At 64.0% G+C, this 21,414-nt stretch overlaps 1 protein-coding gene across 21 annotated transcripts in view; it reads right to left on the reverse strand.

Annotated features, from left to right (window-relative positions):
• PWWP2B (PWWP domain containing 2B) overlaps positions 1-17,645 on the reverse strand; it is a 54,243-nt gene extending 36,598 nt beyond the window's left edge. For 2 of the 21 annotated variants that reach the window (XM_070632422.1, XM_070632137.1), the window contains exons 1-5: positions 17,371-17,524; positions 13,604-13,746; positions 9,441-9,620; positions 8,995-9,100; positions 6,278-7,632 (exon numbers count right to left, since the gene is read on the reverse strand). In XM_070632422.1, the coding sequence (XP_070488523.1) occupies positions 6,278-7,526 (1,249 nt within the window). In that variant the 5' untranslated portion in view covers positions 7,527-7,632; positions 8,995-9,100; positions 9,441-9,620; positions 13,604-13,746; positions 17,371-17,524. Of the gene's footprint in view, positions 1-5,973; positions 7,633-8,994; positions 9,101-9,440; positions 9,621-13,603; positions 13,747-17,370 lie in introns of all 21 variants that reach the window. The other 19 variants (XM_070632377.1, XM_070632203.1, XM_070631797.1 and 16 more) reach the window with 18 other exon arrangements.
• Between the last annotated feature and the right edge of the window lie 3,769 nt (positions 17,646-21,414).

A 21,414-nucleotide genomic window follows, 5' to 3' on the forward strand; every position in this document is an offset into this window, starting at 1 on the left:
GAAAAGTCAAAACCTGGAAACCCCATCTGGATGCTCTCAGCCCAACCTGACCAGCAAGCACTGCATCCACACGAAGCACGGGCACAGGCACCTGCCAACCCGTCAGGAGGGGCGCCATCGCCAGCAGCGCTGCGGGGTTTCCAGGCTGGTTTTCCTGATGGATATCCTTATTTCCCAGGAGAGATCAACATTATGAAGCTGAAAGTCGGATATGGCCCTGGGGTGCTGCCGGGACCCACAGCCCATGTGCCCAGCCTCCCTGGCATGGCAGCAAATCCTTCTGGAACAATGGATTTCTCGATCACTGCACAGCCCCATCAGGCTGCAGTCCACTTCAGCAGCACCTGACCCCTCCCTGAGCCCAGTCGGCCCTCTGTCGAGGTAGAGGCTGGGGGACCTGAGCTCACACGAGACCCCAAATGTGCCAGATGGATGGGAGGAAGCAGCCGGTGAATTGGTGTCCCCAAAGACACCAGGTCCCAACCCTGGGACCCGGGAATGGTACCTTCGACGGTAAAGGAGTTGCAGGTGCGACTGCATTAAAGCTTTTGAGACGAGCAGATCACACTGGATTATCCAGGTGGCCCACACATGCCATCACGGGTCCTTATAAGAGGGAGGCACAGGGAGATTCGACACTGACGAGCAGAGGCCATGTGACCACAGAGACAAAGACTGGGTGACACGGCCACAGGCCCAGGGACGCCTGGAGCCCCCAGGAGCTGGAAGAGGCAGGAAGGACCCTCCCCTGGAGCCCTTGCAGGAAGTGCAGCCCTGCGACACCTTGATTTCGGGCTCTGGCCTCCAGCACCAAGAGAACAAATTTCTGTTGCTTCAAGCCAGCCAGCGTGTGGTCATCTGTGACAGCAGCCACAGGGAGCTAGCAGATACAAGGATGAGGCTAACACAGGGGGCGAAGCAGAGGGATGCCCTGTGCTCGGTGAAGGGGAACACCGGGCTCGGAGCTGACCACAGAGGGGCAGAGCGGGGGAGGCTCCCTGCCCGCCTGCAGCCTGGCGTCTCGGGCAGGAAGGGGAGGCAGGGGCCCCTTGGTTCACGGGAGGCTGGACACCAGCCCCGGGGCCCTTCCAGCTCACACAGCACCTGTGAATTTCCCACTGGCCCGAGAGGCTGGGACAGTGGGTGGCATTCTGTCCTCCCACTTCAGGGAGGTGCCATGGTGCCCAGCCTCCGGCCCCCAAGGGCAGTAGAAGGTGCTGTCGGGGCTCCCAGGACACCTGGGCACCTTCCCCGCACTCCTGGCTCCTCGGGGTGCGCTCCTGATGACCGCCCACCCAGCAACCACTCCATCACCGTGTGCCCTCTCCCTGTGCAGTGCCAGCAGGCTGGGCAAGTCTCCCGTCCCAGCCGTGCGAGCCCACGGCCAACCCTCAGGTTCTCGGCCTGCCCACCTCGCCAGTGCTGCCCACTGTCCGTCCAGCCCTGTTTCCTGGGCCCCACACCTCCAGTCACCTCTATCCGCCTTCCCGCAGTCTCCCTAACCCTCACCAAGGCACTGTCCTCACCCAGGCCATCCCACGAACCCACGACTCCAGCCCAATGTCCTCCAAGCCCTTAGACATCTCCCAGCCAAGACCCATCGCCAGCCGACAGGAGCCGCCCTCCCTGCGGTGAGGGGCACACTGGTCCCCAAGTTCCAGGAGCGGCACCCAGCATGCCCAGCCCATGTCCCCGGGTTCTTCTCACCCTTCGGCTGACTCCCTGTCCCATTTCAGCCTGGGTCCTCTCATCCATCTGCCTAGCCTCTCGGCCCCATCACGCTCCTGTCCCCACAGCCAGGGGTGTTTCCAACACAAACAGGACAATTCACCCCTCTGCTTAAATTCTCCACTGGTACCCTTTGCTATCAGGATAAGGCTGCAGTGGGGGCCTCAGCCCACCAGGCCCGAGTTGGCCTCCTTCCCCCACCCTCAGAACGTGCCCAGTTCCTTCTGCTGTAGACCCTGCTACATGTCCCTCTTTTTGCCTGGGATGGTCATCCCCCATCCTGTGAGCTCCTAATTAGCTCACAGTTCCAATCTCAGCCACATGTCACCTCCTCCAGGAAGCCTTCCCAGATCCCCAGCCCAACTCAGCTTCGTCTCTGGATGCCCTGCCGTGGGGCCCTCATCCCTTCTCAGCACATTTCTGTCTGTGACTACGCACGAATTTGGGGACTGTGGTTCACAGCCCTCTCCCCAGCCCCTCAGGCGAGAGCCTTGGTGATCCGGCGCACCCTTCTGTGTCCCACCCAGCTGAACGTTCAGCCCTCGGTGGGTGGGGAGGTGGATGGACTGAAGAGAAGAGGGGTGTGACCACGGGCCTGAAAGGAGGAGCCCTGGCCCTGAGGCCCCCGCGCTATGTCACCGCAGGAGGGGTTGCATCACCTGCCAGGTTGGGGGGCCACCTCTGTGCTCTCAGGCCATCCCGTCACACCTGCAGGGCCTCGCCCTCTGACCCACCGGGCCCCCAGCAGCACTGCAGGCAGGAGGAGGGTACCTAGCCAGCCAGGAGCGTGGCCCCGTCCCATCCCTGGAGTGCAGCCTGTGAGCCCCAAACCCGCCCTCCCTGCCGGGTCCCGCCAGCCCACAGTGGGGCACCTGGAAGAAGTCCCCAGAGAAACAGCTCCCACAGAGCCGGAAGGGATGCAGTGGCCACCAAAGGCGGCTGCTGATGGGTCATTAACAAGCCCCAGGGTACCCTCACTCACCACCCAGCCCAAGAGGCAGGTGCTGTGTCACCCCAGGACAGATAGGGAAACTGAGGCTCAAAGACACCAGCCTGCTGGGTCAGGAGCAGCAAGTGACTGGGCAGGGCAGGGCACGGCCAGGTGGCCCTGGGTCTGCCCCTGGAAATCAGGGCCTCCCCTGGGAGAAGTGCCCAGCTCCCCAGGCTGTAGATCAGTGATCTGGGGCGGTCTCTGCTGAGGGCCAATGTGCCCTGTCACTCAAGCCCAGCCAGGCCCTGGGCTGGCCTCTCACCAGTGCCCCAGCCACCAGGCCCCAGGCTGTTTCCGTGCTTCTGCACAACATCCATATGGCCACCCACCTCTCAGCTGAGCCTCCAGCACCTCAAAAAGTGGGGCAGAGGGGTCCCTCAGGAACAAGATGCTGGACAGGACACCCCTGGAAGGGACCCGACACCCTGTGTCTGCGAGGATCCTCCCTGTCATGTGCCCGTTGGGGACAGACACCCCCAACCCCGAGGAGCTCCTGGCACTGCCACAGCGGTCCTCAGGGGGCTGCAGGCCAGCTGGGCCAGGCCGAGGTAGCTGTTGAGCGAGGCCTGGAGGACAGTCTTCCCCCGCTGGCCTCCCCTGCACGAGCTTCAGGCCTCTGTGCCAGCCCCCAGCTCTCCCTCGAGGGGTCCAGTGGCCCCATGCCAGCCTCCTCCTCCCAGGGGGTGCCCAGGCATCAGCAACTGTGGGCTCTCTCTGGGCACCGGTGCTCAGCCCCACCCCCCACAGCGTCTTACACGAGCTCCGCTGGCTCCTCCTCCTGCACCAACCCCCGCAGCCCTCGGCTTAGCCTGGGAAGCCTCCCTTCCCCAGCGAAGGCAGTGCCCCGTCTCCCCTTCAAGAAGCTGGCTGGAGAGGCTGCCCCTAAACAGCATCGCTGACACGTCAAAGCAAACTTGTCCACCAGGAGACCACCGACCCCACCCAGAGTGGAGACCCCAGCTTGCCCCCGCCGGCGGATCAGCCGCCTGGCTGGCACAGGCCTCAGCTCACAGTTCTTAATCCTCAGAAAATGAAACCAAAAAGCCAATTAGGCAAAACCACTTTGTGCTTTTGCACTAAAAGGATCTGGCAGCCCACGCTCCCACAGCTCTGCAGGCACAGCCCCAGAACCAAGAACCAAAAATCCAGAAGAGGCCGGTTTGTGGGCAGGGCCCCTGCAGCGGCAAACCGGTCTGGCGAGATTCTTCCTCCTGCTTCCTCCCTGAACCTACCCGGCTGCCTTCTCCCAGCCTGGGGGCTCCCTGCCAGCCAGGCCACACTGGGCCCCCAGGGCCCCGGGTTTCATCTGGGCTGACGCCTGCGTGGGCTCACCATCCCCCGGAACTGCCCACTGTGACTCAGGATCTGAAGGTCACCCTGAGCACTGACCTGCTCACCACACCCTTGATGACAGCACGGCCCCACAGCACACACAAAGGGGACATGTGCAAGAGGTGCCCACCCTCCACGCAGGCCCCCAGACCAGGCCAAAGGCAGGATGGGCCGTATAAGCAGAGGGCTGGGCCGGGGCAGCAGAGAGCACAGAGAGAGACAGGGCCCCACGGACGGCCCCCAGGCCAGTAGGATGCAGCTGCAGCCTGGGGGTCCCGGCTAAGCCAGGCCACGGTGGGGAGACACCCTGGGAAGCCGAGGCCAGGGCATCAGACCTTTCTCTGGACCCCTCCCCACAGGGTGCCCTCACTGGACACCCCCACTGGCTGGAGGCCACCAGGTCGGTCCCTCGCCCACATTCCAACACAAAGGCCCAGGCCTGATGGGAGGCATGCCTGGTTTCGGAGGAGAGGTTCATGCCCGGAAGCCTGGAGTGACTCAGGGTGGTGACCAAGCCTGACACAGGAAGCAGGTGGGGGGGGGGCGGGGACAAGGCCTCGAGAGCCCTGGCAGTGACCCTGCCCAGACTCATCCTCATCACCACCTCCTCCTCATGGGACCCCGGCCGCATGTGGCACAGCAGGTGTCCCATGAGCCCCTTCCCTAGCCACAAGTCGGCCGGCCCTGCTAAGTCCTGCAGGATCACCACCCAGGGAGACCACAACACCAGACAGGTGGACAGCAGGCGGGCCAGGCCAGACAAGGTTGCCTGAAGGTCATGGAGACCAAGGCAGAGGCCCAGCTGCGGTGGAGGACCACTCTCGTCCTCTGTGTGCAGCCCACCCCGACCCCACCTCTGCTTCTGCGGGCACAGGTATTAGGCCATGGAGCCAAGAAGAGGGCACAGGCTGCCCCCAACAGGGGGACCCCATCCCAGGCATCCTGGAGCCTCTAGGGCCCCACGGCCTCTACACGGGATCAACTGGGAGGAGAAGGAGGGGAGCAGGCCCTGGGAAGAATCCCCAGTAGGGCCAGAGACCCGCTGGACACACCCCACTGCCCAGGGACCTGAGCTGGTGGGGCCGTCAGAGAACATGCCCAGCATCCCCCTGAGACTCGGGCCCAGAGGAAGCTTGCAGCAGGCGGCCTCAGCCCCTTGGCCGTTTCTTGACACCCCACGAGGTGAGCAGACATGCCACTTGGTGACACCCCAACCCCACCTGGTGACACCCCAACTCCACCTGGTGACACCCCAACCACACTTGGGAGGCCCCCAGCCCCGTGGAGGCTCTATCTAAGGCCTGTGGCTGGAGATCCTACAAGTTCTTGGTGGGGAGAGACAGAGGGCAAGCCACCTCCGGGGGCCTGGAGCACTGGGCCATCACGGGTCCAGGAACCTGGCGCCTGCTGACGGAGGAGAGCCCACACTGGCAGTAGGAGGAGGGACGGGGGCTGAGGCCGTGGGAGCTGCATCGGGGGGTAGGCAGCCATGACCTCCCTCCTTCCTTCAAATCAAGACCCCAGGGAGGGAACCTGTGAGCAGGAGGGGCGAGAGGCAGAGAGGAAGGTGTGCTCCTCAGAGTAAGAACAAAGAGGAAGCCTTCACGCCCCATCAGTCGAAACCTTGGTCTTTAAGATGCGCCCTTTCTCCAAAAGGCTAATGCAGAAGTAAGACCTTTTATCACACTTTGAAAAGTGGCCGCAAGACACAGACGGGCTCCCTTCTTTGAATGAGCGGCTCACAACTGGCCTATTTAAAGCACCTCTTCTGAGGACCTTGCCAGCGAGCAAGACGATTTTCCAGATGAGCCCCTTCACGGCAGAAGGCCAGATGGCTGAGGGCGTCCCCACTCCCCTGGCTGTGACACTGACACAAACTCGGACGGCCCAGGAAGGAGGCTGCCCTCCGTGCACACACTCACCTGGTTGGGAACCTGAGTTACGTTTCAAACTGGGTTAAGAGCTCCCTTATTTCCGGGGCCACGAGTCTCGCGGCATTTGCAGCCTCTGTTATAGCTTTCCGATACATCCCCTTCTTCTTACGGTTAAATCTCAGTTTGAAAAATTCAGAGAAAGGGGAGAGTTTTGAAATAGACAAGAATGATGTAGTTGGAGAACCAAACCATGAGACTTTTGCTTCTTGCCAAGAGGGCTCCCCGTCCTCCTTCTGGCTAAGATTGATGTCAAGGACACGCGCTGGCCACCAAGGAAAACCATGAATCTTACCCCACACGATGTCCCCTACGGCCACGGTCCTTCCGTCCTCAGTAACGCACGTGGAGACGCTCTGCGTGTGCAGCCGGACCGTCAGGGGTGGGACCGTCTGCCGCGCATCCTTGGACGAGGACGGCACAGACACACCATCACCCGATGAAAGGTCACACGTGTCTGGTGACGGGACCTCTGAGCTGGACGATTTGGACTCATCCAGGCTGTCACTGCTCCACACTGACTCGCTGGCACAGTCTGTTCTTTTAGGGCAGGTGGCGAGAAAAGCCAGGTCGGTGGGCCCGTGTTTACCCTGGGGGCCCCTCTTGAAGTCATCGTCCTCGCCAGAACTTCCAGAAGACAAGTCCACCAGCCCACCAGGGGCAGGGCCGGCAGCCAGGAGAGCAGGCGAGCTGGCCCGGGGGCCTCGCCCGTGGCCATTGAGCTCCTCCACTAGCTCGGCCCTGTAGACTGGCTCCTGCTCACCAGCCCCCAGCCGGTGGGGCTTCAGGCGGATCTTGGGGGGCGGCAGGTCGGCACCGGGAGGCCCAGGCCGCGTCAGCTTCAGTTTGGGGATGGAGGCAGAGGGCCCACCGGGCGGCCTGTCTCGTGGCGGCTCGGGATCCTGGCCTCCACCGTGCGGGGCCTGTGGGGGGCAGAAGGGCTCGAGGGAGCCATGCACGCGGGAGGGGATCTCCACCACCTCGCCCTTGCCCTGCGGCGTGCTGTAGGAGATCTTGATAACCGGGCTCCGCGGGACCCGGGCCTTGTCCACCTCCCGCCTCTCCCTCTTGCTCCTCCTTGCGGTGGCTGCAGACACTGTGTCGCCTCCACCGGCGGGATCCTCAGGCTTTTGGGGCTCCCTGTCGTGGCCGGGGCCGCTGCCCAGCCCCCTGCGTGCCTTGGGGGTGGCTGGGGGGCCAGGGCTGGCCTCCGGGGGGCTCAGGGTACTCTTGCACTTCTCGCAGAGCACCTGGCGTGGCCGTAGGCGGATGGGGCTCAGGGCCAGCCGGCCCGGATCGCGGTTTCGGGACAGGCGCCTCCGCGTCCTCTTGATGGTCCGCGGTGGCGGCTGCGGCACCCACTGCCGGTAGGTGTTTCTCAGCCAGAGCGGGGGAGGGAATGGGGCACCCTCGAAGTAGGGCGGGAAGGGTGGCAGGCTCCCGACGGGCAGTGGTGGCACGAGCGGTGGGGGCGGCTCGGGGCCGGTGGTCTCAGGGTGAGGGTCCCCACAGGGAGGCGGTGGGGTGCCCGTCCCCAGCTGCATCGCCTCTGTGTCCCCCTCCGTGGGGGCCGGGCCTTGGCAGCCGTTGACAGGTGGGTCCTCAGCCTGGGGCAGTGGAGCCCACGGGGGCAGGCCGAAGAGGCCGGACCTGGCAGTGGGGAGACAGAAAGGGAGAGTCAGGATGGTGAGGACCCCGCCACCCCAGCCCCCACTCGCAGGGGAACCAGTGGGCTCTGCGTGCTGGCACCGCCCAGGGTACCTGGAGGTATCTCTGGACTTTGAACAGACAAACGCCCCCAAGCATACCCCCATGTGGGCATCCCAGGGGGCGGCGTGCGTGCTGGGAAGTTGCCTGAGCAGCACCCAGGCCACTTCTCGGGTTCAACAGGCACTGAGTGTGCACATCTTGGTTGGCGGCAACAAGGGGGAACACAGGCTTGCAGCTGGAGACCTCCAGGTGCAGGCGTCAGGGCCCAAGGGGCCTGAGGACAGGGTCTGGGGTTCTGAGACATGGCCTGACCTGGCCTGTGGGTGGCCGGCTGATTTGTGGCCGGTGGCCCCTTGCTCACAGGCCTCATCCACTCACTCCCCTCTTCCCTGAGGGAGCACTCCCAGAGAGAGGACCCCACGTGTGCCCCCAGTCCCAGGACCCAGGGCAGCCCACAGGACCTGGGTCCCAGGTGCCTAGCGTGTGTCTGGGGGTGGGGGCTACAGCTGCAGCCTCTGTGGCCCAGAGAGGACAGGGGTCAGCCGCCAAACCAGAACCTCCGCCCAGGAGTGCGGCCGTTCCCTTCTGCATGCTAAGTTTGTCCCCCTGTTTCCACTGCCCTTGGGTGGGGGTGTCATCCACGCACCCTTGCCCACCACCACCTGGAAGGACCACCCCTCCTGCCTGGCACCCCAGGCCCTTCTCTCACAACCTCCAGCTCCGGCACGGGGAGCAGTTTGGCCCCGACAAGGCCACATGACCCACGGAAAGGGGACATGAGAGGGCAGGATGCCCACCTCCCACGAGGACCCACAGCTAATGACAAGCAGGGTGGCCCGGCAGGTACCCCCAGGGCTCCCCAGTGGGGCTCTGCCCCAGCTAACGGCCTGCCCTCTCCCCAGGAAGCGCTGGGCCAGGCGGCCTCCATACAGATATTGGGCACCTCGAACGGCTTCAGGGTTTTGTTGGCAGTTGCTGGGCAGCGCACCCTGTAGAGTGGAGGGTTATCCCCAGGCCAATAGCTCCACCATTCGAGAACCCACGTGCCGTGAATGTCGTGAATGTGAATTCAACAAGATGCTCGTGAAGCCACAGGAAAACATTTGCACAGTTCCAAATAAGGGAAAACAAGCCTGAATGGTCCACATCTTTCTTCAACAGCGAACACGAAAACGTTTAACACACGTGATTTAACTCATAGGACTGATGCTTTAGCTAAAAGCTGTTATGTTTTAAGCACAAAAATCGACCGTTATCTGCGTCAGGGGACCCAGGTTTAGAACGCTGCCCCGCGGTCTGTACCTGCCTTTCCAGTTTAATCAGAGGAGGAAAGATAAACGAGCTTTTCCGCGTTTCCAGTTTCCAAACGCTTTCTCCGTTGTCTGTTCTCCAGAAGAATCTAGGGAAGCTAAGAGGTGTCGACTGTCACGACGGCACTGTGTCCAGTGCATCCCCTGAGCACCCACGGCCGGCCAGCTCACCCGACCCTCGGGCCAGGCAGGAGCGGGCGCAGGCTACACACCCTGGAGAAGCCTGGAACGCAGGCCTAGGCAAGGAGGGTTGCACAGCGCCAGGTGGGGACCCCAGGGCTGTGGCCTCCCCCATGGCCCTTATTGTCATTTTGTTGATGAAATGAACAAACGTGGGAAGACTGCCCGATTTTTAAGTCAAGATCACTGGTAAAAGCCCAGAAACCACACCAGACTTTTATTTTTCTCCTTTTCCCTATTCAGGTGAATTCTGCCTACCTGAGGCCGGCTCCCCTGGATCTAAGGTCTTCAAGGGCGGGCTGTGGGGTGGGGAGGGGCTCACATTCTTCCCTTCAGTGCCCAAAGTCCAGCAAACACAGAGCCATGGCCACCTGCCCTCTGTGTGGCCACGGAGGATGCACTGGCTCAGACGGCTGACCTATAACCTGTCACCTGTAACTGTGACGGAGGGAGAAGGGGGTAGAGGGAGGGGTACAGAGAGAGAGGGAGGGAGATCCAGCCACAGGCCAGCAGTGGGGGACCTGGCTCCCTCCAAGGTGGGATTCTGCCCTGAGTGGGGGGGCAGCCACAGTGAGCCCCACTCTACCCCCTCCCCAACCTCCGCTGGGCATGTGAGCCTTCCTGACCCTGCTCCCTGGGAGGTCCAGGCCACCCCACTGGACTGGCACCCACTGCGGTCCCCATGTTCCAGCTGAGCAACAGGGGCAGCGACAACCATCAGAGGCATCTCCACCGGTGCTGGCTGTGAGCTGGGTGCCGGGGGGGCCCTCTGCCCTTGCATCTTACTGCACCTGCAACACCCGGGATGCAGGCACTGCAGGACTTCCACGCTAGTGGGCTGAGGCCAGCAGGGACAGGAACGCAGCGCCAGGGTCACGCCCTCAAATGGGAAAACGACCTCCAGGTGTCGGCTCCCCTCTCACCAGCCCCAGGCCGGGCCCTGGGCACAGGGACAAGGAGCATGGACCCCAGGGCCCCACGGCCCTCAGGCTAAGTCAGCCAGCAGAGTGTCTGTAAGTCAGGCCTCACTGGCAGGCGACCACGCCTGCTCATTTGCGGGCGCCCGCTGCTCTCCGCCCCCACGGCCTTTCTGAGGAGCGGTGACAGATGCCGCAAGGCTGCCAGGCCCAAAATAGTTACTGTCAAGCCCTTTACGGAAAAAGTCTGCCAGAGTCCAGGTGTGGGAGATAAGCCCCTGCCCAAAGCTGCCCCCGACCCACTTGGGGGTGTAACAGGCCGGTATGTCACCAAACCTCACCCGAGTCCCCAGGCATCAGAGGGGGCCTGGACCCCACACCGCAATCAGCATGTGGCTCACCCCTTCAATAAGTACCTTGTGGGCATGCAGCAGGCTGAGGCTTCTGAGAACCAAACCCGTGTACTCACACCCAGGCACGTGCACATGCACTCACGCACTTACACACTCACTCACACGCACCTTGAGCTTCGGGCCAGCTCACTGCCCCTTGCCATTGGGGGGTGCCAGAAGCCCACCACACAAAGGGGCCCCACATGAAAGGGTGTTTCAAGGAAAAAGGGAAGCCAGGAGGCCCTCAGCCCCAGGCAGCAGGGGTGCCCGGCCACAGGGTGACATCTAGGACAGTGGTGGTGCAAACAGCCCCCGCAAGGGGTCCCTTGAGGGCAGATAGCCTCAGTGGGAGCATCTGGATGCAGAAAGACACCCAGGCAGACAGGCTCCCATGGAGCAGCTCCCCAGCTAAGGGTGAGGACCGGGCACGTCAACTGCCACCCTGTGGGCCCAGGCAAGGGCCATGGCGAAGGGACCAGGACCTTGGAGAGGAAATCCCGCAGAAGGGCTCACAGACCAAGTGGTCCACAGACCAGGAGGGTCAACACATCATGGGGGGCTCACAGACCAGGGGTCCACATATCATGGGGGGTCCACAGACCCGGGAGGTCCACAAATGATGGGGGGTCCACATGTCATGGGGGGTCCACAGACACTGGGCTGCACAGACCAGGAAGGATCCACACATCTGGGGCCTGGAAGGTTGTTCCCAAGGCCCCACCTCAAAGCCCATTTCCTGCCCACCTTTTGAGCTACCCAGCCATGAACCGGGGGTTCAGTCTGACACCCCCTTCCATCTGCATCCCCAGTGTCTGACCCTCCCAGGCCGCTGTGCTATCACCCCACTCGGCCCCAGCCCACACTCTCGCCTTGGGCTCTCCTCCCACCCGCCCCAACACCTGGCCTGTGCCCCCATGCCAGCCTGCTGTGCTGGTGCAAAGCCCCTCCTGCCAGCTGGGGCCCAGAGACCCCAAGAGCGGGACCCTTGGGCAGCCCCTTCCCCATCATCCCCCCAGCCCCAACTGGTCTGCCCTGCAGGAGCCCCCTCTGCAGGACGCTGTGCAGACTGAGACCTTCCTTGGCCAGCTGGCCCAGGAGGGGCTCTGCAGTCTCCTCGGCCAATGCAGGCTGGGGGAGCGGGGGGGCCTCACCCTATCCCTGAAGTCCCTGCAGCTGTGGACCAGGGAGGCTTCTGCCCCATTTGTGGCACATGCATCTCAGCGGTCTCTGCATGTTTAGGACGGACACACGGCCATTGGTCAGAGACCCCAGCCCTGATCTGAGACAGAACCCTGAACTGTGGGCCCCTGGGTGGGCCGGCCTGCACCCACCAGACACAGGCTGGGTCTGGTGGTGGAGCCCTCCCTGCCCTGGCAGCCCAAAAGGGGGAGCAGCCTCGGCTTCACATAGCACTCAGGGCGGGAAAGCAGACAGGCCCTGCCCAGGTGTGCATGCCCCCTCAGCCCAGGGGGGTCCGGCCTCCATGGGCTCCTTCCAGAAGGCAGCTGCCACCCCATGGGATGGCACTGCTGCTGCACGGCAGGCCCCATGACCCTGGCACGGCCGGCAGCCACACTTCCTTCCCGGAGCTGCGCCCTGTCCAGGCCACACCCACGACCGCCTGGTGGGTAAACAGCCTCGGGAGGGCTCGCTCCCAGGCTGCAGGCTGCAGAGCCGGTCCCCCAGGCTGCTGGGCTTCGGCTCCCAAAACTTTTAAGGGCCCTGAGCACACATCATCGCCATTCCCATCTGAGGGACAGGACAGTGAGCCGAGGGAGACAGGAACCGAGCTGGTCTGGTGACAGTCGAGGTCTGCGCTCATGTCCCGGCTGTGCTGCCTCCAGGCACAGGCCACGCTCTTGGGGAAGGACCCCAGCGACCTGTCCCCAGAGGGGTGACATCAACTGGACCCGGGGCACAGATGCGGCACTGCTGTGACCTGGGGTTCGTCCATAGGGCCTAGCCCCTCAGTGAGGCTGGGCTGTGCCCACAGTGGCCTGAGTCCAGGAAGGGAGGCCACAGCCGGCCTGGCAGTGCCCCACAGGTGATACCGCAGAGCCTTGCCAGGCAAGAGGGCTGGGGCAGCCCTGGAGCCAGAGAGATGGCCTGCCAGGCCCAGGGTGAGGTGCCTTGGTGCCCCCACTGTCCTGCCCTCTGCTGTGCTGAGGGTCCGTGCTGGACTCACCGGGCCCACCGGGGGGTCCTACACAAGGGTGGAGAGAAGGCGCATGGGGAGGGGCCCTGGGGACTGGGGTGATTCGCGGCGGGAACCAGGGCCTGGCCCGTCTCAGCGTGGAGCACCAGGCTGGCCAACACCTCCACACAGAAACCTGAGGGACCCAGGAGCCAACATCAGCCCAGTGTCTCTGGGGAGCCGGAGGGAGGGGCAGACAACCTCAGCTCTGAGGGAAGGTTGGGAGACTGAGGAAGCGGCTCTAATGGGGTCAGACCCAAACACAAAGTAGTTTTGCCCCCAAGAAGATAGGAGATAGTGCCCCCAGGGCCACCCACCGCTCTGCCCAGGCGAAGGCACGGCCACCTAGCGTGGACACAGGGTCCCCAAGAGAAGCAGCCCGGCCTGCAGTTCTCGGCGGGATGCCAGTGGCCGAGCCGCAGCTGACCCACGTCCCTGGGTCTCACTCGTGAGTCCAGCCAGCAAACGCCCGCAGCAGCCAGGCCCGAGTCAGCCCACGGCCAGAAGGAGCAGGACCGGCCACTGCCAGAGCTCCGGCCTCCCCTGAGGCCTCCCTGCTCTGCAGACTCAGGACTTGAGCGTCTACAGCTCCCAACGGCAGCCTCTGACCCCAGCCAGGCCCACGTCTGCCCTGGAGCTTCCTTCTCCTCCTCCCATGGGGAGAGGCCACCCTGGGGTCCTGTAAGGAACTGAGAAAACATGGCTCCTGGAAGAGAAACATCCTGGGGGCCCAAAGCCTGGGGCCAGGGGCCTGTAGAAGCTTCCCGCAGCGTGTCTGTGTTGGCAGGAGCCTGAGCCCCAAGACAGGCCTGAATCCAGACAGCCAGCCACCCTGCGGTTGGGCTGTACAGCTCGGCAGACGGACAGCCACAGGGCCGGAGCCCCGAGGGAGGGGCAGGGGCGGGGCAGCGGGCTCACCAGGCCTGCTGGGACCTGAAGGCCTTCTGGGTCCACCTCTGGTCGGGGAGGTGGGAAAACAGGTTGGCAGAGGAAGTCGAGGCCTGGCCACCGTCCAGGGCCACATCATCCAGGCCACCCCCGTGGGTATCGACCCAGGGTCTCTGGGGAGAGAAGCAGGGCTAGGTCATCACAACTGGTCACGAGTCCTGGACTTGAAGATTTAATAACCATCAGCACCATCCAAATAAAACTCAGCTGGCAGCATCCCTGTCTAAGTCCTCCAGGACTGCCCAGCAGCACAGGCCGAACCCCAGCCCGCACCCCTTCGCCACCTCCTTGGAGAAGCTCCCGAGACCAGCCACACTGGCCAGGTCCCTTTGTGCGGCATCTGCCCACCAACTGCAGGTCACGCCACCCTATGACGCACTCAGCATCTTGCTCTCCATCCCTCTAGCTCTCTGAGGGTAGGGAGAATGTCCTCAGCAGGCCCTGGACCAGGCGCTCGTCCTCCTCTGTCTGGTGAATTTTCCCAAGAGCAGCCGCCGACGGCCTAGCCTCGCTCCTGCACAGTGGGTGTGCCGGGGCCAGGGCAGGGCTGCTCTCCTGCCCAGGGACAGGCTGTGGCTACGACGCTTGGCTGGGGAAGTCTCCCAGCCCAGGTCCCAACCCCCTATAAGCTTGGGGTCACAGAGGCCCACAACCCAACCTTTCCAGCAGAGGGACTCAGGAGTCTTGCACGGTAATGGGTGACTCACAACTGGGGAAGTTTGAAAAACACCAGCTTAGAGGTCAAGGCCAGAGGCCCCAGACTGGCCAGGCCTGGAGGGCAGCCACCCTCACATCCACTGTCCGTGAGACCATCCTTTCACCTCTGAGCCTCTGCTGTCCTCAAGCCACCCCTCAGCAGGGCCACCCCACCCGAGGTCCTCAACCAAAGGTGTACCCCCAAATCACTCAAAAAACAATGCCTGTGCCCACCCTATGCTCCAGCCCAGAGAGTGGGAGCTGTGGGGACGAGGCAGGCCCCAGCCTTTCGCCTCATTACTACATTGCAAGGAACCACTGCTTTGTGGACACACTGGGAGAGCACTGGCAGCAGTATGCCTGGGACCCAGCCTACTTCCAAGCACACAGTAGGTGCTCAACACACATGTGTGAACGCACAATCGGGCAGGCACTCGGGGCAGCCGAGAGTCTTGCTTTAGATCACAGAGCAGCTTGGCAGCGGGTTCAAGTCTGGGATGGGAGGAGGCGCTCGGCACCTGGCCTGGCAGCTCCACATACCTGCTGAGACCTCAGCCCCACCTCTGCCAGCTCCTCTCCCCTCTGCGAACAAACAAGGAGGAGAGCCCACCTCCCAGAGCACAAGGGAGGGGAGGCCAACTCCCAAACGCCCAACCATTCACAGTGGTTGCTGGGCTCCACTCCAGGAGCGACCAGGAACCTGTGTGAAGGGCCCCTCCCCGTGGGACTGTCCCATCCAGGCAGGAGACACACACAGTTACTGCACAGGGTGCCCCGGGGCCCAGGTCTGCTCGTGAGCTCGGGAAGCTGGTGACAGTTCCTGGCACACACCCTGCTGCACCATGGGCACACTGGCTGCTGCAGCCTGCTGCCCTGAACACACCCAGCAGGACACGCTGCTCTGGGACCTGCAGGCCCCGGAGGTGGGTGGACGCGTGCAATCAGAGCTCCCAGCTGCTCTTCCCTGCCAGTCAGTGCCCACAGCCAGCACTGGGCCTCTGCTGACTGGCCTGACGATATCACGTACAGGGGAGGAGGAGCAGGCCCTGAGGAGAAACTGGCACCAGGGGAAACAGGGAGGTGCTGTGGACCCTGCCACCCAAGGCCAGCCCCCCACTGCCCGAAACACCCAGGCCAGGTTGTAAGCTGCCGCTGGACCCTGCCCGACAAGTGGGCTGTGAACAGGAACACTGCAACGCAGAGTATTATGAGCAGAGCACTGGAATCAATGTGAACCAGGCACGACCAGCAACGGAGAAATGAGGGTGGACAGAGGAGGGGCAGTTTCAGGACCAAGCCCTGGAGGGGTAGAAGGGTGGGGAAGGCTAGTTTTCTCTTCAGCTCCTCTGCAAGGACAGGGGGCCAGCTCAGGTCAGAAAGAGCCACTGCTGAGCAGAGTTGTGCCCATCGAGGCCCAGCTCCTGGTTCCGTGGGCAGCTCTGGTTACAGCTGAATGTGGCCACAGCAGGGGAGACGCCCATGCACCCTATAGCTGCCAGGTCCCACGCTGGGGATCCCAGCCAGGCCTGCTTCCTTCCATGAGGGGGTGGGGGAGGAGATGGGGGAGTATAGATCTCCCAACCAGGTTTGCCACAGGTCTCAGGGAGGGGAGCCCAGTCCGAGGCAGAGAGAAAGGGAGGGGAGCCTACCACCTCTGCAGACACAAGTTGGGGGGTCCCACAGCCTCCTTGTCCTGAGTCGGGGAGCCTCGGAAAATGGGGGGCAGTCCTCTGCTGCAAGTGCCCCCCTCCAAGAAGGAAGGGTCAGGCAGGTCTCGCAGGCAAAGCGGGGCTGCAGCCCGGCACAGACCCGGGAGCAGGAACAGGGCCAGGCCAGCAGCTCAGCCAGAGGGAGGAGGTGGTGGCCATCAGTGGCAAGGGACCTTGGCCACCCCAGAGCACAGCTTGGCCGCTTTCAGGTGTCTATGCTGCAGCCTCTGAGTGTCACTTGGGTTCTGCTGAGCACTCCGGGCGGTAGCCAACAGGGAGGAGGGCAACAGTCACTGGGAGGCCATATGTTAAATCACATGACTTGCACACAAATGGCTTCTGGCACATCTAATGAAGAGATAATGCCAGCAGGGTAGCTGTCGAAAGGTGATGGTCTTCCCGCCGCATCCGTGCCACTGGAACAAATCTGGGCTCCACTGAGGCAAAAAGTTGGGCCTGTGCAAGGCGAGCTCTGTGCTCCCAGTTTCAAAATGAGGCCCAGCCAGAGCGCCAAGACATTAGTGTCTGATTAATGCCTAATCATTTATCTGTGGCGACAGCTCACCGCCATGTGACACTGTATCCAGGAGACTTCCCTGCTGCATGAGTCCCTGAAGTGGCGCACAGGTGCTGTCTCAGGATGGGCTTGCCCCCAGGCCTGCCAGGACCCTCCACCGGAGACCAGGGGCTCCGCAGAGTGCACCGGATGCTTCACAACTTGGATCTCTCCGCTCCCACACCACCGGGGGTTTCTCCACCCCATACAGGGTTTTAAAATCCCACCGCCGGACACAACTGCTTGCCACCAATCCAAATCTCAGCCCTGAGTCGCTCCTAGGAGCCTGGGGGGACCCATGACATTAGACAAGGCACCCCCACTTGTGAGTAACTGACAGGGCAAGCCCGGCGCGCATCTGAACCCACTCTCCCCACCCCCAACGACGACAATTCTGAAAACAGCCGAATTCAAAGAATTCGTGTCTGAACAAAGAAAAGTGCGTTAATTATGGCAGACGTGCGGAGTTGGGGAGCCGGGCGGCCGGGCGCCGAGACTCGGGTCCACGCACCGCGCCCAGGCTCCCACTTGGCGCCCAGCGCCGTTCCCCGCCCGGCGCCCGCTCCCCGCCCCGAAAAGTCGCGGCGACTTTGTGAGCCACTTTCGCCCCCCGAGTGGCGGCCGCGCTCGCGCGCCCCGAATCCCCAGCAGGGGAAACCGAAAGCGGGCGCTGCGCCGCCCCGCCCTGGAGCCGGTCTGGGCCCTGGGCCGGCGGGGGGGGGGGGGTGTCCCGGGGGGATTCCGGGGGGGTGTCCCAGGCCTGCGCCCCCGCTCACTTTTTCGTGCAGTCCAGCAGGATCCCAGCGAAGCTGCGCTCGCCGCAGCTCACCGTGACCAGCAGCGCGCCGTTGACGACCTGCTCCACCAGCACGGGCAGCCGGCAGCCGGCCCGCGGCTCCATGCTCCCGCGTCCCGGCCCGCGCCCGCCCCGCCCCGCCGGGTCAGCCCCGCGCGTGACGCCGCCGCCGGCCGCCTGACGTCACAAAGCTCCGCGCGGGCGGCACCGCGGGCGGGCCGGGGGCGCGGGAGGGGCGCAGGGCCACCCCCGCCTGCCGGTGCCGCCCGGAGCCCGCGCCGCCTCCAGAACTCGGCGTGAAGACGCATTGCGGAGCCCCGGGGTTGGGGCCGGGGTGGCGCGCGACCTCCGGGCCGCTGGCCGCAAGCGCCCGCGGAATGGACCTGAGAGCTGGAGCGGGGGCGGCGGGGACACTCTCCTTGGTCTACTCCAGGGCCCCTGCCCCCCTGCCCGGGGCGCCACCGCATCCTGGCCCCGGGGTCTCCTCTGCGCTCCTCTCCGCGGCCCTCCCTGGGGCCCCTCCCTCCCCCTATCCCCGGGTCCCCGCCTCTAGGTCTGGCGCCCGGATGGCCACCCGGGCACTGCGGGGAGGAAGTCCTGGCGGCGCGAGCAGGAAGCCGATCGGGCCGAGCCGAGGAGACGCGGGGTGCCCAGGGGACACCAGCAGGCGCGCCACAGTGGCCCAGTCTCGCCTTTGCTGCGCAGGGGGCACTTGGCGACCCCTGTGCTCTCGGCGCCTCCTGGGTGAGGAAAGGGCGCGCCGGTCCAGGGCTGCCCTGTGCGCTTGGCCAGGGTGGCCCGCACCAGGGTTGGGGAGGGTGATCCCGTCTGCGAGTCTCGGTCGCCAACGAAACAGCAGGCTCCCTGCGACCCCGCCGCGGCCAGAGGGGCCGGTGCGCCACGCGGCCAGTTCACAATGGAAAGGACCGCCTTCCGCGAGCGAGAGCCGGGCTCCGCGGCGCTCAGCCTGGCGGCTGAAGGGAGTGGGAGGTGGAGGCGCCGAGCGGCCGCGGGACCCCCACCCAGGTCCTGCTCCCGGGCGCCTTCAGCCCCGTAAAAGCTCTCGACTTTCCCGAGCACTTGCGCGACCCGCACTCGGCTCAGGACCCGTAACCGGCCGCCCCCAGTGTCCGGCCTGTTTCGGTGACCTTGCCCCGAGCCCGGCCTGCCCGGACCCCTAAGCCAGGCTTGTTGCGCCTGACTGGGCACCGGAGACTGGCCGGCCGCCCGGTTGTCTTGACGACCCGGACGCCACCCGCCCGCCTGGCCCCGCCTCTCCGAGCCCGGCCAGGGGCCCTGGCCCGGCCCGGACCTGCGCCGTGGCCGCCACCCCTGGCGCCGCCAGGGACAGTGGGGCCGCCGCGGCGCCGCTCATTCTCGCCCTCCGGTGGCCGCGCGGCCCGGGGAGCCGGCCAAAAGGAGCCCGGGCGGGGCCAGAGGGCCCGCGGGCATCTCAGGGCGCCTCACCGCCCCTAATCCTATGGAGCTGGGGATAAAGGCCCAGGGGGCCAGAGATCTGGCCCCAGGTAGACAGAGGGCAGCCTGGGAGCAGAGTGAAGACCTGCCCTCTGTATGGTTGCGTGCCAGCAGCCAGTAGCCCTCCCCTGCGGAGTGGGGGACCCCACCAGGCCTCAGGTACCTCCACTGGGCCACCTCTCCAGGGTCAGCCGCCCCTCCCTGGACTGCTGTCTGCAGCCACCACTCTCCAGAGCTGGGTGGGGCTGACTTTGGAGCAGAAAGGCTAGGCAACAGGGATCCCTGCTGGCTTCCTGCCAGGTGGCACGGGGAGGAGGGGACTGGCCAGAGGCTGCCCACCACCTCAGCACAGGTGCCAGCGTGTCCCCAGGTACCTTCCTGGGCACTGGGGACAGACAGCACAGGGACCACGGAGCCAGGGTTTGAGTCAGCTCAAACACAGGTGGGGGCGTGTCAGTGTGTGCACAGGGGCCTGTGTGTGGATGGGGGTGTCCAGAGAGTGCCCAGCAGGGGTGATGCTTGAGCAACCAGAGGGAGAAGGGGTCCCCCGCAGCAGCTCGGGCAACACATGTCTGCTAGTTGGCAGGGGTGAAGTGGTCGGGGCGGGGGATGCACAGAAGGGGACCCTCTGAAAGGCACCCAGAGTTGTGACGAGGAAGTGGGGCTTCCCAGGTACCTCCAGGTGTCAGCAGGAGGGGCAGTTTGGGATGGAAGGACAGATACACCTGAGGACATGCTGGGCTTTGGGAGGGGGCTGGGGAGGGGGGAGGGTGGAGCCCGATGGGACAATGGGGGAGTGTGTGGGGCACAGAGGGCACGGAGGGCCCGCAGCCCCGGGTGGTGGCCACAGAGCTGAGTGGGAGAGAGCAGGTGCAAAGGGTGCCTCTCTGCTTCAGCCTTTGTGCCTGTGCTGCATGCTGTGTGCTTGTCAAGTGCACTTGGAAACCATTTTTAAAAACCTGTTCTCTACAAGGTAGAATAAAAAGGTCAGCAGACCGGGAGATTGATTTGCAGTTTGAAGGGTGGCTGTTCAGGGCCTCACCAGCAGACCCACCCCACTCCCAGCCCAGCCCCACCTACCAGCTCCCTATGGGCTTCCCTGCCACCATTCTTGTTTCTAGAAGGCCCTGGGAGTTTCTAGAGTCCCTGATTAAAATGCAGATGTCCTTGGAAGGGGCCTAATCAGCTCAGGGGGCCCTGGTGCTGACCCCCTGTGCTGCCACCTTCCTGACCCAGTGTTCCCTCCTCTGAGCGTCCCCCTCAAGGGCCAACCCTGTGCATGTGGGTCAGCAAGGACTGGCTGGTCCTGGACAGAACAGCCTGGACAGTGGGTGCCGGGCAGCTGCCCACTGAAAGCTGCCATGGGCTGCCTCATGGGGCTAGGGATGAGCTCCAGGGTGACCCCCGGCTGAGGGAAAACAGGGCTGGGAGCCTCCTCCCCAGCTCTCCACACTTTGCCACTAAAGCCTTTGCTTCCTGGCCACAGGACCCACAGCCACCGCACAGCCCACCCAGCACCCAGCCCTTGGCCAGGCCTGCCCAGGGCACCAGTAGAATGACCAGGGCTGGCCAGCCTGGTCAGATGGGCAGGGTGGCGGCAGGCAGGGGGACAGAAGATGGTCCAGCACCTCACTGGGCTGAGTTGGGTGACTACAAGCTGGCTGCGCCCCAGGCAGGATCTCTGTGTCCGCCTTCCCCGGGGTCCTGGTCTCTGGTCCTCGGAGGTGCTTCAGGATTCGCCCCCACGCCAGCCCAGCCCCCATACTCTCTGCTGCCCCCACTCATACCACCAGCTCCTCCCTGCCCAGTGTTTCAGTGTAACCCCTGCAAGTCCCTGCTCCAGGGTTCTTCCCCCTGGCCCTTTAACCCACAGGAGCCTGCTGAGCAGGCCCAGGACAGAACAGCGCCTTTGTCATCTCTCTGTGTGTGTCTCATGAGATGCAAGGCTCACAGGGGCCTCCCCGTGACGAAGGCTGACATAGTCACATGGCCTGTTCCAGGTTTGCCTGGCCAGGCAGCTGGTGTCCCTTGCCTCCTCCCCCCACCCCCTACACACACCACACACATGCACACCTAAACCTGCCCCTAGTTCCTCTTACTGGAGCTCACCTGGGCCAGCCTGGCTGGTGGGTCTCTTGCAGCACAGCCAGGTGCTCCTGAGATGGAACCAAAGCTGCCTGGTCCACAATGGGCCTCACAGGCCAGAGCCACAGTCAGAGACCACAGGGTTCTCCGGAGCCAGTGCCCAGAGTCCAGTGGCCTGACAGCCGGGACGGGCCCTGACGCTTGGGCCCAGGCCGCCTCACGGCAGGCCTTCTGCCTGGGGCTGTTATTGGAAGAGAGAGGACAAGATGAGGCCCTCAAGAACCGGGCCCGGGCGGAGATGTCTGATTTCCTTGAGCACCCATTTACCACATGCTAGCACCCACCCCAGGTCCAGGGGCAGAGTGGGGCCCAAAAACCAACCAGGCCTCCCTCCGGGGTGTCTGGCAAGGAGTTCCAAGCTTCTCTGAGGCCTGCACTGGGGCACAGCCTCTGTGGCCTCCTC

The sequence above is a fragment of the Equus przewalskii genome, chromosome 1 (genome assembly GCF_037783145.1).
Source record: "Equus przewalskii isolate Varuska chromosome 1, EquPr2, whole genome shotgun sequence".
In the NCBI taxonomy this organism is placed as follows: domain Eukaryota; kingdom Metazoa; phylum Chordata; class Mammalia; order Perissodactyla; family Equidae; genus Equus; species Equus przewalskii.